Source organism: Lycium ferocissimum, chromosome 7 (assembly GCF_029784015.1).
Source record: "Lycium ferocissimum isolate CSIRO_LF1 chromosome 7, AGI_CSIRO_Lferr_CH_V1, whole genome shotgun sequence".
In the NCBI taxonomy this organism is placed as follows: Eukaryota; Viridiplantae; Streptophyta; class Magnoliopsida; order Solanales; family Solanaceae; genus Lycium; species Lycium ferocissimum.
Genome location: NC_081348.1, coordinates 63,462,638 through 63,477,093, shown reverse-complemented (window position 1 = coordinate 63,477,093; position 14,456 = coordinate 63,462,638). Strand labels below are relative to the sequence as shown.

General features: G+C 36.2%; 2 protein-coding genes and 1 long non-coding RNA gene across 3 annotated transcripts; all 3 read left to right on the top strand.

Annotated features, from left to right (window-relative positions):
• The first annotated feature begins 3,815 nt into the window (after nucleotides 1–3,815).
• On the top strand, nucleotides 3,816–6,129 carry LOC132063035 (uncharacterized). The gene is made up of 2 exons (XR_009416312.1): nucleotides 3,816–5,574; nucleotides 5,887–6,129. It is a non-coding gene; the product is annotated as an uncharacterized LOC132063035 (long non-coding RNA).
• Nucleotides 6,130–11,202: 5,073 nt separating this feature from the next.
• Nucleotides 11,203–12,339, top strand: LOC132063034 (uncharacterized). The gene is made up of 3 exons (XM_059455478.1): nucleotides 11,203–11,303; nucleotides 11,383–11,449; nucleotides 11,546–12,339. Exons 1-3 carry the CDS (start codon nucleotides 11,239–11,241, stop codon nucleotides 12,230–12,232), a joined length of 819 nt encoding a protein of 272 aa, XP_059311461.1. The 5' UTR covers nucleotides 11,203–11,238; the 3' UTR covers nucleotides 12,233–12,339.
• Nucleotides 12,340–12,577: 238 nt separating this feature from the next.
• On the top strand, nucleotides 12,578–13,660 carry LOC132062418 (uncharacterized). The gene is made up of 3 exons (XM_059454993.1): nucleotides 12,578–13,107; nucleotides 13,196–13,319; nucleotides 13,416–13,660. The coding sequence occupies exons 1-3, from the start codon at nucleotides 12,578–12,580 to the stop codon at nucleotides 13,575–13,577; spliced, it is 816 nt and encodes a 271-aa protein (XP_059310976.1). The 3' UTR covers nucleotides 13,578–13,660.
• The last annotated feature ends 796 nt before the right edge of the window (nucleotides 13,661–14,456 follow it).

Below are 14,456 nucleotides of genomic sequence, written 5' to 3'. Positions count from 1 at the left end.
TAGTACAGTCAGTGGCTTGCTAATCCACCCATAATTTTTGATAAATCTCCTATAGTACCTCGTGAGGCCTAAAAATCCCCTTAATGCTTTAAGGGTCTTAGGGATAGGCCAGGTTAACATGGCTTCAATCTTAGCAGGATCTGTAGACACCCCTTCCCCAGTGATTACATGCCCCAAATACTCCACCTTTTCTTGGCAAAAGGAACATTTTGACCTCTTTGCATATAGCTGTTCCTTCCTCAGAATGTACATCACCTTCTTTAAGTGCCCCACATGCTCCTGCACAGTGGCACTATATACCAATATATCATCAAAGAACACAAGTACAAACTGTCTAATGTAATCCTTGAATACATGATTCATTAAGCTTTGGAAAGTGGCTGGTGCATTAGTTAGGCCAAATGGCATGACTTTGAACTCATAATGCCCCAAGTGTGTCCTGAAGGCTGTCTTGTATATATCATCCCCATTCATCCTAATTTGATGATAGCCAGCCCTAAGGTCAATTTTTGAAAAAATAGCTGCCCCATTTAGCTCATCTAATAGATCATCCACCAAGGGAATTGGAAATTTATCCTTGACAGTCATCTTGTTTAACTCCCTGTAATCTACACAAAATCTCCAAGTGTTATCCTTCTTTTTAACCAATAGCACAGGGGAAGAGAATGGAGAATGACTAGGCTGAATAATCCCATTGCTTATCATGTCTTTCACCTGTTTTTCTATCTCATTTTTTTGAAAAAAATTGTACCTGTAGGGCCTTATACTAACTCAGTCTTTGTGTTTCGCGTGGTATGAAGTGATCATGTTGTCGCATGGAGGGAGAGACTTGGGTTCACCGAACACATCGCAAACAACTCGAAGAAAAAGTTGATTTCCCCGAGGTAATACCTCTATCTCTTTAACTTCCTCTGCAGCCGATAGTAAAAACGGATGGCCCCGAACACTTTACTTTTCTTCAAGAGTTGCTTAACACCGGTAGAAGTCATGCTTTTAAGAGTAGCTTGATGATGCATACCCCTCAATCTGACCCTTTTCCCCTGGTGAGTGACCTGGGCCTCATAAGCTTCAAAATCTAGTAGCACAGGGTTGTGCTTCTTCATCCATACCCCCAATATCATGTCGATGCCCCGCATTAATCAGCCTAACACAGTCCTCAAATTCAATCCCATTAATTTTCCATCTGAACCTTGGGCAAATATGATGGCTCATAACTTGGTTGCCATCTGCTACTGTTACTCTCATTAGGTTCACTTGCCTGATTGCACTTCCCATTTTCTTAGCGGTCTTCATATCTAGGAAACTATGAGTACTGCCTGAGTCTAGTAGTACACTCACCAATTGCTTCTTAACTTCTCCTATAAGGCTGATAGTGTTTGGGACCTCAGTCCCTGATAATGCATGCAAACTTATGGCCTCCTCCACCAGCTCTTGTTCATTGAAAGGTGTTGAATCTTCCTCTCCTGTGACTATCAACTCCTTTTCTATCTCTTCTTCTTGTTGTCCTTCATCTGCAGAAATAGCATTCAACTGCTTGTTTTTGCATTGATGGCCATAGAAGTACTTATACCCACACTTATAGCATAATCCTTGACTCCTCCTTGCCTCCATGGACCTATTATTCATTTCCCCTATTGGTGCACTCCTACTGTTAGTACTGTAGGTGGAATTATTAGCTTGTCCTGGTCCTTTGCCCTAAGTCACCTTACTCCTTTTATTAGCTGTATCTAACAGTTTCTCATAGTGTCTGGCCTTATCTACAGCTTGACTTAGTGTGTATGGGTCAAGCATCTTTACCATGGGCCTAATATCCTCCTTTAATCCTTCCACAAAGAATCCTAAGAAGAACTCCTCAGGAATAGTTGGGTTTCTCATAAGCACCCAAGCTTTAAGGTCTTCAAACTTCTCCAAGTAATCATTAACTGACCCTCTTTGTTCCACCCTTTTGAATTCACCTAAGAGGTTGAGTATATTATTACTTCCTTCAGCAAATCTCTTGCAGAGTTCTTCAAAGAAACTCTGCCCACTCCACATTCCCCTTACTCAAGTGATACGAGTAGTACCATGCTTCTGCTCTACCATTTAAGTGTAAAACTGCCATTTCTAGTTTCTCCTGAGGGTCAACTATGTTATTGTAGTGGAAATATCATTTGCATTTTCTCAGCCATGCTTGAGAGTCACCATCTTCGAAATATGGAAATTCTACTTTGTGATGAAATTGATTCACCTGTGCTCTTACTGCAGGTGCCATCGTTTGATTGTCTCTGTTCCTGTTGCCAGAGTTTCCATTACCACTTGTTTTCCCAGCAGTTGATGGTGCGGTTGCCCTAGGTGGGATACCAAGTATACCATCATGTATCGACATAAATCTTTCAATCACCTGATCCAGTTTCTTCCCTAAGTCATCAATTTTGGCATCCGTGGCCTCAGATTTACGACCTGCCTCTGTGATGTGATTTTGTAACTGCGTTTCCAATTTTTTTACATTTTCCTCCATAGATTTCGATCTCGTTTCTGTAATTGTCATATTTGTAAACTTCTTATGGGCCAAGATAGAGCTCTGATGCCAATTGTAATATTCTAGCAGTGCGCGGAAGTAATTAAACCAAAATTAGGGCCAAATCAGGGAATTTATTATATATTCTCAACCAAATTGATCAATTACAATCACCAAATGACTACAAGTCACCACGATAACCAGGTGAACTAAGCTATAATCGCCCTAGCCAAAGGCTTGCAACGTGATCGGGTTCCTGTGGAGAAGATAAGAGAATTTTAGAGAGAGAGAGAGAGTGAAGATCGAAGAGAGAAGGAAGAGAACTGGAGACGGAAGAAAATACCATCAAATGATTAACTGCCTTTTTCCCCTATCAGTTGAGATATTTATTTATTTAGTTGGGGTCCCACTTCCTGACAGTTGGCACCAGCTGACCATCTCAGCTGTCACTTATTTGAGGAACTAATCTCCACCGTTCAATTTATTTATTTCCCTTCTCATCTGCACCGTAGGATGTGAGTCTCATTAATGAGCTGTCCCCCTTCAATTTACTACACGTGGCCCTTCAGATTTAACCCCACTTCACCTTCAGATTTAACCCCAATTCCCCTAAATCCCTAATTCCATCCCTAATTCTCCTAATTCCCTTAATACGATGACATAACAATCATGATAATCCATGAGTAAAATAAAAAGAAAAGAAAAACAGTATATAATAGTACTATCCAATGGTACTTGTTTATCAAATCTCTCATTTCTACAACGGAACATAACTAAAATCATCAAAAGGTGGTAAAGGTTCCAACAAGAGAATTGAGATCCATCAAATCAACTTGATGTTACCTGTTAGAATCGTCGTTCAAGGATTGGAATTATTAGTTTCTGCATGACTCTGTTATTTCGATTCCAACATTACCTCCAGGAAAACAACCTTGATGATTCATCTCCATCCCCGTATTAATGCTTCCACATCCAAAACACTCCGGATAATATATTAGGCATCAAGAACCATCTAGAATATGTATATATTACAAAAAGTAAAGAATGCTGGCAAATGTAAATTCAGTCTCGGAAACACAACTAGTCTGCCATTTTAGCAACTCAATTTTACTATACTCATGTGGCACAACATAAAAAGTAAAAGAAAACTCATTTTAATATCCAACTTAATACCAGATGTCTTTCACTGTGTGGTACACCGATGGTCTGCAAATATTACGTGAAGTGAATTACTTACGTGAGTATATTTACATTAGTTTTGTAAGAAAAAAGAGATTGCAAGTCATAATTGCTTGTGCTCAAATGTGAAATCGGAATAGGAATTTCTAAAGTTTTGGTTCTAAATTTACAGTGTAGAAGCATAGAAATACAAAATCAAAGTCTTAAGGGTAGTTTGGTCCATTCAGCTTAATCAACAGATTGACTGTAATCCAGAAGTTAGTTACGTTAAGGTGGTTAAGTTCAGTTAGTTTGTTAAGCATAACATTAGCTATTAATTGTATGATGTTAGTAGACTCTAATTCAACTATAAGTCGTTGATCATTGTATTGTAATCACAAGTTTGATATATCAAATATGAAATAATTCTCTCTATTCTTTCTCTAAATATGTATTCTTCTTCTTCTTCTCTTCTCATTTAGGGTCCATCTCTTTCTTCTTCAATTACTTCATGGTATCAGAGCGGGCTTCATTGACTCGTAATAACAGTTCATTGAACTACAACAATCATTAGAATCGATGGATAATTAGTAAATCTGGAAAGATTCAATTCTGTCAATAATGGCGATTGAAGAAATTGTGACTAACAATGGTGAACAACAATGGAAACAATTCATCTCAGAGTTCTGGAAGTTTTTAGGGTGTTGGTGTCGACTACAAACTACAATCATTCATTGTTCTTGAATCCACAAGACGTAAGTGGAATTCAAACAATTACTTTTCAAGTTACTGAAATTGAAAATTTTGCACTGTGGTTTAGATCAATGAATATTGCACTTCTTGGAAAAAACAAGATGGGACTTGTTGATGGTTCGTGCAGTATGGATAAATATCCAGAGAATTTATGGAATCACTGGGAAATAATTAATGCAATTGTCCTTTCTTGGGTGATGAACTCAATTACTAAAGGATTAATGGGAGGAGTGATGTATCCTACCACTGCTCAAGCTGTGTGGGATGAGATGTATGACAGATTCAATAAGTTAGATGGATCAAGAACATTCAATGTTCACAGGGAAATTGCATCTCTTACTTAAGGTACTAGTTCTGTGTATACATATTTCTCAAAACTCAAAGATTTGTGGGAAGAATTTGAGTCTTTAATTCCTACACCTAGTTGTAAATGTGAGAAATCAAAAGAGCTTGCAATTCATCTTCAGAAATTAAGGTTGTTTCAATTCTTGATGGGTTTAAATGAGTCCTATAGTCAGGCGAGGTCTCAGATTCTCTTAATGTGTCCTATGCCCTCATTAAATCAGGCATATGCTATGATCTTGAGTGATAAAGGTCAAAAGTCTATTAGTGCAAATGCTAGTTCTGGTGCTAGTCATTTAGGTCTGTTGGGTGCAAGTCCTGCAGTTATGAGTAACATGGATGTTGCAATGTATTCTAGAAATGCTGGTGGTCCTCAAAGGTCAAGAAAGAACTATAACAATCTATATGTGAGGTGTGTAAAATTAAAGGGCTTTCAAAAGAGAACTGCTATAAAATTGTGGGGTATCCTCCAGAGTTTAAGAACAAGAAAAGGCCTTATAGTGCAACTACTGATGATGCAAGTCACTACAATAATCAGTACAGACAATCTTCTAATTTGGTGTCTGGTTTAAGTGTTGCATCCTGCAATGCAAATTCTGATGGGGTTGATCAGTTAAACACAGGAAACAATACAGAGAAAAAATAGGTGTTACAAAATATGGTTCAGGGGTTCAACATGAATAATGAGCCAAGTTATGGTCAGAATACTCAAGCAGGACAATATTCATTTGCAAGAGAGCAATATGAGAAAATTATAAATATTCTCAAAGGCAAGGGACCTGAAATAGCTTTCTCAGCTTAGGCAACATGAGATCAGTCAGCAGGTAATAGTACTGCTTTGTTTGCTTCTAAATCACTGTATGAGTGAATTATTGATACTGGAGCAACAAACCATATGGTAGGAGACAAAGGCCTTTAGACAAAAGCTCATATGTTCAAATTAATACTCCTAAACAAGTGCACTTACCTAATGGAGATGTGGCAGTAGTTACTCATATTGGTTACTATCAAGCAGAAGCACAATTAGTAATGTGTTTCGTTTACCCTAGTTTAAGTTCAATCTTATGTCTGTATCCAAGGTGACTAAAGAACTAGGTTGCTCAGTCAGTTTCTTCCCTGGTTTTTGTGAATTTCAGGATCTTTACATCGGGAAGGTGAAGGAGATTGGTAACGAAGTGGATGGTATCTACATCTTGGTGAATCACGCTTTTAGATACAATAGAGGAGTGGCAATGATAGCAAATGAAGAAAACAACATATCAGCAAAATATATTCAAGTTTGGCACAGAAGATTAGGTCATGCGTCATCTACTACTTTGAATAAGATGTTTTAAGTTAGTTTGGATGTTATTTTTGAGAATATTTATAAGTGTTCAGTGTGTCCTTGTGCAAAGCAAACTAGACAAACGTTTCATGTTAGTAGCATTAAAACTAATTCTGTGTTTGAGTTGATTCATATGGACATATGGGGTCCTTATAAAGTAGCTACTTTTGATGGCAACAAGTACTTCCTAACTGTGGTGGATGATTTCACTAGAATGACATGAATATTTCTGCTTAAACTGAAATCTGATGTGTGTACTGTATTAGTAGGTTTTCATATATGTTAAGACTCAATTTGACAAAGTAGTTACGTGTGTAAGGTCAGATAATGGAACTGAATTTGTTAATTCATCTTGTGGACAACTATTTTAACAATTGGGAATTGTTAATCAAAACCAGTTGTGCATATACTCCTTAGCAAAATGGTGTTGCTGAGAGAAAACATAGACACATATTTGAGGTTACTAGAGCTTTAAGACTGCAAGGTCAAATTCCCATAAGGTTTTGGGGATTATGTGTGCAAAGCAGTATATCTGGTAAATGGAATGCCACTTGTACCTCTTAAGAACAAGTCTCCATTTTAGATGGTGTATCACATGAGACCAAACTTACAACACTTAAGAGTTATTGGTTGTTTATGTTATGCCAAGAATCTTCAAGAACAAGATAACATGTCGTCAAGATCCAGAGTTGCAGTACAGATAGGGTATTCAACCACTCAAAAAGGCTATATATTATATGATCTAACAAGCAAAACACTAATTGTAAGTAGAGATTTCATATTCAAAGAAGATACATTTCCATTTCAAAGTCAAACTACTTCTGCACCAACTCTTATCTTCACAGACATAGGTGCAGACAACTACTTACTCAATTTACCTATAGATCATGCACCTATAGAAAGTACACAAACATAAATACCTACATCAACTACCCAATCTCAAGAATCTATCAGTCCTGTCCAACATTCCTCTCCTCAGAACCAAAGTTTAGCACAGGAAATTGTCAATCACCAAGTACCAGTTCCTGCACCTCAACTAGAAATATAAATTCCTGCACCTCAATTAGAAATACAAATACCACCTCAAAATGGTAATGTTCAAACTGAAGAAGTCGCCTATTTGGATGAAGGATTTTGTTTCTTCAAATATACATCAGGATGTGAAATATCCTATATCCAAATACATTTCAGATGACCGGCTTAGTCCAAAGTATCAAGGTTACATTGCTGCAACATCAAATGTGGTTGCACCTACCTCTTATAATGAAGTTGTAAGAGATCCAAGGTAGGTTGAGGCTATCAAATTTGAGATTGAAGTTTTAGAAAGCAATCACACTTGGGATGTAGTAACTATACCAGATGGCAAAATTCCTATAGGATGTAAGTGGATTTATAAAGTTAAGTACAAGGCATTAGGAGAGGTTGAAAGGTTTAAGGCAAGACTTGTAGCCAAAGGTTATAGTCAAAAGGAAGGAATAGACTATCAAGAGACTTTTTCACCAGTTGTTAAGATGAAAACAGTCAGGACAGTATTAGAAATTTCTACAGTAAATCAGTGGCATATACACCAAATGGATGTGTATAATTCCTTCTTATAAGGGGATTTGTTTGATGAAATTTATATGGAGCTTCCACAAGGTTTTAAGAGTCAGGGGAGAACAAAGCATATAGACTCATAAAATCCTTGTATGATCATTCACTATTTATTAAGAAATCAGCAAAGGGTGTTGCTATTGTACTTGTGTATGTTGATGACATGCTCATCACAGGAAGCAGTCTCAAACTGATCAATGACACCAAAACTGCACTACAACAGAAGTTTAAAATGAAGGATCTTGGTGAACTAAAGTATTTTCTTAGTATAGAATTTGCTAGATCTAAAGAAGGTATAATCATGCATCAAATGAAGTATGCATTAGAAGTTATCTCTGAGACTGGTCTTTCAGTAGCTAAACCAGCAATTACTCCTATAGATACAAATGTGAAGCTAACTATAAGAGGGTAGGATGAACATCTAGGAAATTCTACTCAGGATCAAGGTTCTTATCAGAGATTAATTGGAATGCTATTATATCTAACCATGACAAGACCTGACATTTCATTCAGTGTAGGAATCTGAGTCAATTTCTGCAACAACCTAAGCAATCACATGGAAGTTGCACTCAGAATTGTAAGTTATCTAAAGAATCAACCTGGGAAAGGGATTCTTCTGTCTAGTTATAGTAAGAAAATTGTATCAGCTTATTTTGATGCTGATTGGGCTTCCTGTCCATTTCAAGGAAGTCTGTAACATGCTACATAATCAAACTAGGGGATTCATTGATTTCTTGGAAATCAAAGAAGCAAACAATTGTGTCAAGAAGTTCTGCTGAAGCAGAATACAGAAGCATTGTTGCAACAGTTTCTGAACTCATATGGATTCTAGGATTAATCAAGGAAGTTGGTATTAAAGTAACTAGTCCAGTAGAGATTTTCAGTGATAGTAAATCTGCTATACAAATTGTAGTAAATCATGTGTATCATGAAAGAACCAAACATATAAAAATAGATTGTCATTTCATAAGGTAAAAAATCACACAAGGAATGGTGTCAACAAAGTACATTTCTACTCAAGATCAACCTACTGATGTTCTAACCAAAGGGCTTGCAAAAGTATAACATGAATACCTGTGCTCCAAGCTTGGTCAGTTCAGCATCTTTGCAATGCCCAAGACCTAGCTTGAGGGGGAGTGTAGAAGCATGGAAATACAGAAGCTAAAGTCTCAAGGGTAGTTTGGTCCATTCAACTTAATCAACAGATTAACTGTAATCCGAAAGATAGTTAAGGTGGTTAGTTCAGTTAGTTTGTTAAGTATAACATTAGCTGTTAATGGTATAAAGTTAGTAGACTCTAATTCTACTATATAAGTAGTTGATCATTGTATTATAATCACAAGTTTGATAAATTAAATTTGAAATAATTCTCTCTATATTCTTTCTCTAAATCTGTATTCTTCTTCTTCTCCTCTCATTTAGGGTTCATCCCTTTCTTCTTCAATTACTTCATATAGTAATGCTATAGTTATAACAAACGCCTTAAATTTGAAATTACAGACATATACACTTCCTTTTATACTTTTTAATTTTTATTTAAAGTCAGGGGCGATTTTAGGTAGTATTTTTGGGTCACGTGAACACATGATCTCTCCGTAAAATTAGGTATTTTATGTATATATTTTTTAAAATTGGTATAATATTAACTGCCGGAACACATGCTACAAGAAGGCTAAAGGTGCACTTGGTTGAAGGTTGAGATATTTACCTAGAGGACTAGGATTCAATTCCCACTTAATACATTTTTTCCTTCTTTTTTTTAGTGGTGAACCCATGTTCTAGAAATCCTAGATTTGCCTCTGTTTAAAGTCATGAAAGGATTAAATGTTATGCCAAAAAGTTATGGGAGAACATTATAGCACAACAATTACAATGACAACTATTGTCAATGAAATCATTTTCATGATTCACAAAGTACAATTTTAATTTTGTTTCCAAATTAATTTGAGGGAAATAAAACCTTAAACAAGATTTTCAGTACCATAGCTGTCTAACCAAAGCAGGATACTATTTGACTTCGTAGAATGTGAACTTTTTATAAGAAACAAGGTGAAATTGTGGTGTGGGTTCAATTATGGAAAGGTTATGACAAGCCATGATTTATGGGGTTCAAACTTCTTCTTTTTTATTTTGTTGATATAACTATCTTGTATTTGAAATTTACTTTCCGGTTTATTCAGATTTGTGTTTTGAAATGTTCATTCAAAGGGAAAGCTCCTCCTATTAGGTGTTATCTTCATTTTCAGAGCTCGAACTCGAAATCTTTGGTTAAGGGTAGAGATATCTCATTTATCTCGCGGCACCTCTTGATGGTGAACTCTCACTTCTAACTTGGAGTCTGTTGCGTTTTGCCCCCTTAATGTATCTCCTCTTTTGTAATTCGCACCCTATCCTATTTTTTTATTTTTTTTATTTTTTTTATTTTATGATTCGCACCCTAAACTCTTTAGTTTTTTGCAAAACAATGAAAACACACTTTTTAAAAAAAATTCACAAGGGCAAAATTGAAAATACAAATAATAAAGAAAAAAATGGCACAAAATAAAGCTGAGCTAAATTAGAAATTCGTTTGATCACCATTTTTAGCGTACAAGCATTCAAATCAAAGATGATAACCATAACTGTAGAAGCACAAATATTTCTAATGAGAATAAACTTCATTGATGCAAGAAACCATAAATAAAAGATTCCTCATCAATTTAGTGCAGAAACACAATCAGCTATATCTGAAACTTTAAAAAAAAAAAAAAAAAAAAAAGAAGCTATATCTGAAACTCAAGAAAAGTGGATACGACTTGTTCGAATGAATAAAAGTTACTGTGACATTGCTCTGCTACTTTTGCAAATTGTGTGATGAATGAATTATGTCCCTTTAACAGTTTAACTTAACCACTTCAGTACTTCCTTGGTCACTGGACGGAAGAGAAAAGAACTTTTTTGACATCTACTAATCAAGGTAACTAATTGGAAAATTAAAGATCGTTATCCGTAATGGATTGTCGTTCAGGCTAGCATTTGCCAATATCTCTTAGCATTTCCTCTGGTTTTGCCGCTTTAGGACTCAAAGAATTGACTGCAAAAGATTTGCCTAATTTCTACTCAGCAATAAGTTAAAGTTGGAGTTCTCGATTCCTTTGCAAGCATCTTTTAAACATGCGTCTTTTTCATTCATAGACAAACAAAGCTGACATATTGTGAGAATGGTGATCAGAAATGGAAGAACCATTCCCCCAAACGACTTTCTTATTGCTCAGTTTTATTTTGTGCCATTTTTTTCTTTATTAATTGTATTTCCAATTTTGCACTTGTGAAATTTTTTAAAAAAGAGTGTTTTCACTTTTTTGCAAAAAACTAAAGAGGTTAGGGTGCTATTCATTAAAAAAAAAAAAAAAAAGAAGGACAGGATGCGAATTACAAAAGAGGACATACGTTAGGGGTGCAAAACGCAACGGACTCTCAAACTTGCTATTGAATATGTGTATCTATTTCGAATGAATATCCTTATTACCACTTTGAGTCAGTTGTGGATCCCGGTGATGGGTCAAAAGAACGTGAGAGACCATTGAATCAAATGGAGTCTAAATCGGCTTCGACACATATCTTGTTAAATTGCCTAGAAGTTCAATCTTATTATGAGTAAGTTTACCAAAAATTGCAAAAATTAATCATTTAAATTGAGAATAGGGGCTAACCTAAATTCCATTTTGTTGGACAGTCTCTTTGTGGAGATACATGGCCAAGAAATAGTGTCCGACCAATTTGCCCCTTGGTTTAACAATTACGTAAGTTTTATATATAAATTTCTAACCCAATGCTAGCAACATTACTAAGTTTTGAATTCGAATATTTCTAACTTTCTAATTCTTAACTTTTAATAGGTTTACAATAATCCGTGTGGTTTTCATGAACAATTTTTGAGGGACATATCTTGGGGACCTACTAGTGTCCATTGTATGGAAAAATATGTGGTTAATGGTTTCAAATTTAATACCCGTGAATGTGCTAACCATATGAAAACTAATAACAGTGGTGTGTGGGTTAAAAGTGCTGATGGTGTTGATTATTTTGGTGTAATCGAAGAGATCTTAGAGTTAGATTATTCTGGTTGGCCTCTTAAAAAAATTGTTCTTTTCCTATGTAACTGGTTTGATCCAACCCCAAAAAGAGGTACGATGGTACTGAAGGAGTGCAATATCATTGAAGTAAAGCACAAGTGGAGGTATGCAGGTTATGATCCTTTCCTCATTGCACACAATGTTAAGCAGATGTACTATGTCCCTTATCCATTGAGACCAGATAAGTTTGATTGGTGGGTGGTTATTAAAACCAAGCCGATTGGTCGTGTGGAAGTTGAGAATGATCTGCCTGCTGCCTTTCAGACTGACGACATATCACATGTTAACCAAGTGGTCAACTCAGAATTAGTAACTGAACTGGGGCATCCAGAACATATATTAGAAGAAGTCGATGTAGCAGAAGTTACTGATGAAGTCGAAGAAAATGATGAAATTGAAACAAGCGATGAGGAAGAGTGGTCGGACGAGGAAGAAAATGATCAAAATTAGCCTGTATTTCATTTTAGAACTATTTAATATCTGTAGTTTTACTTAATTGATTGTAAGACTTATAAGTATCTGAATCTTAATTGAATGTAAGACTTATAAATGTCTCATATTGTTTGGGTATTTGGTTGGTATTTTATGTTTGTTTCGATCTAGCTATCCCTGTGAGATTTTTTAAGTTGGTAAGTACTTAATAATACCCGAGCATATTTTGAAGATTTACTAACTTCAGTAGTTCAATGTTAATCTCTTACAACTATTTTGTGTTTTGTGCGTAAGTATTTACCATTAACATTTAATCTTTGTTTCATAATTTAATTGCAATACTTACATATATTTATTTTGTAGATGGCGGGTGATAAAAAGGGTAAGGCTATTGCGAAAGCCCAGAAAGAGTCAAAAAAGAAGGGTCTGTATTTACCACCAGAGGGCATAGAGTCAGGTCCCCTTCGGATTGGAGCTAGAGATCCTGCACCTTGCCTTCCACCACTTGGCCTTCCAATGCCACATGTTACAGATGGGTTGTCATGGAGTCAGCCGACTGGCCATGTCACAATGCCCCCATATTTTTGGCCTCAGGGCCAGACAGAGCCACATGCACGACGATCTCAGTCCCCTATCACACCTTTGACAATCCCACATGGACTCCCTGAGTTTTATCATGTATCACAGCGAGCGAGTAGGAGCGGTACTTCGATAGCTACTCCTAGCCCGACTATGTCACAGCCATCGACATCATCTACTCCACATGTTGGGACCTCGGAGCGAGAAGAAAGTAGCTCCGATTCTGATGAAAAACGTCCCAAAAAAGGAGACCCTCCACAGCTTTTGAATTTTGATATGCATGGTCGTCTCATAATCGAGCCAGTTGGATACACGTAAGTTTATTTAATTTGCATAAGTTATTTATTTTATTATAAAACATCTAATTTTATAGCATATAATTATCTTATTGTTTTGATGCAGCTTCTATCCAGGCAAAGCAACTAAAAGGATTTCAAAGACAATCAAAGGACTCTATGGAGGCGCCGTTCCGTCTTGGGGCAAGGTGCCAGTGAAACTGAAGAAACAGATGTTTCTAGAGTTTAGGGTATTTAATATTTGTAGTAAAATACTATAACTATATGTTGATTGTTTCTGGGATATTCCTTTAATATGCATTTAAATCATATTAATTTCTTTGCAGACAAAGTGTTCCTGGAAGCCAGAACATCATGATTTAGTAGCGCAGAATTTTGAGAAAAAAGCGGCGAAAATACTTAAGGATGCATTACTTAGAGACCGTAATAATTGCCTTCAGCCTGGCTGGATCCAAGATGAATGGTGGAAGGACCTACTGCACTACTAGGCGACTGATTCGATGTTTTTTAAACGAAGTAAAAATGGGAAGGCCGCTAGAGCCTCAGTGAAGGGTGGATCGCTACATACTAGTGGCGCATGAGCCAAGTGGACTTGATGAAGTGGCTGGTATGTCTCCTTCTTTAGCTTTGTCAAATGACATTTCTTATTCTTCTTGGTTCAGATTTTTTGGTCTCTTTCGATTCAGATTTTTGGGACTGTTTTGGTTCATTTTTGGGACTATTTTGGTTCATTTTTTTTGGGGACTATTTTGATTATTTTTTGTACTGTGTTGGTTCAGTTTTTTGGGACTGTTTTGGTTCATTTTTGGGACTGTTCTGGTTATTTTTTGGACTGTTTTCGTTCATTTTTTGGATTGTGTTGGTTCAGTTTTTTGGGACTGTTTTGGTTCAATTTTGGGACTGTTTTGGTTATTTTTTGGAGAGTTTTGGTTCATTTTTTGTCATGTTTGGGTTCAGATTTTTGGGACTGTTTTGGTTCAATTTTGGGACTGCTTTAGTTCTTTTTTTGGACTGTTTTTTTTTTTTTTGGAGACTTTTTTGGTCATTTTTTGGACTGTTTTGGTTCAGATTTTTGTTTATATTTTTTAATCAAGCTACGTATCTAACTTTTGCACATGATTGAACATGTCATCTTTATTAAATTTTCTTAATGTTGTGCATTTCTACAGTTAGGTAGTATATGTGAGTTAAGATTTCATTTTTTTGTCAGTTATGCATAACAAAACTGAAAAACATTACTTTTCTAGTTGTTAATCTTGATTTGTTTGCGGGGAGCTACGGAAGGGTCGAGCAAAGACCTCAAGATGAGATCTTCAAGATTACTCACACGAGGAAGGAGAACAAAGCCGACGGTGGCTGCATCGATG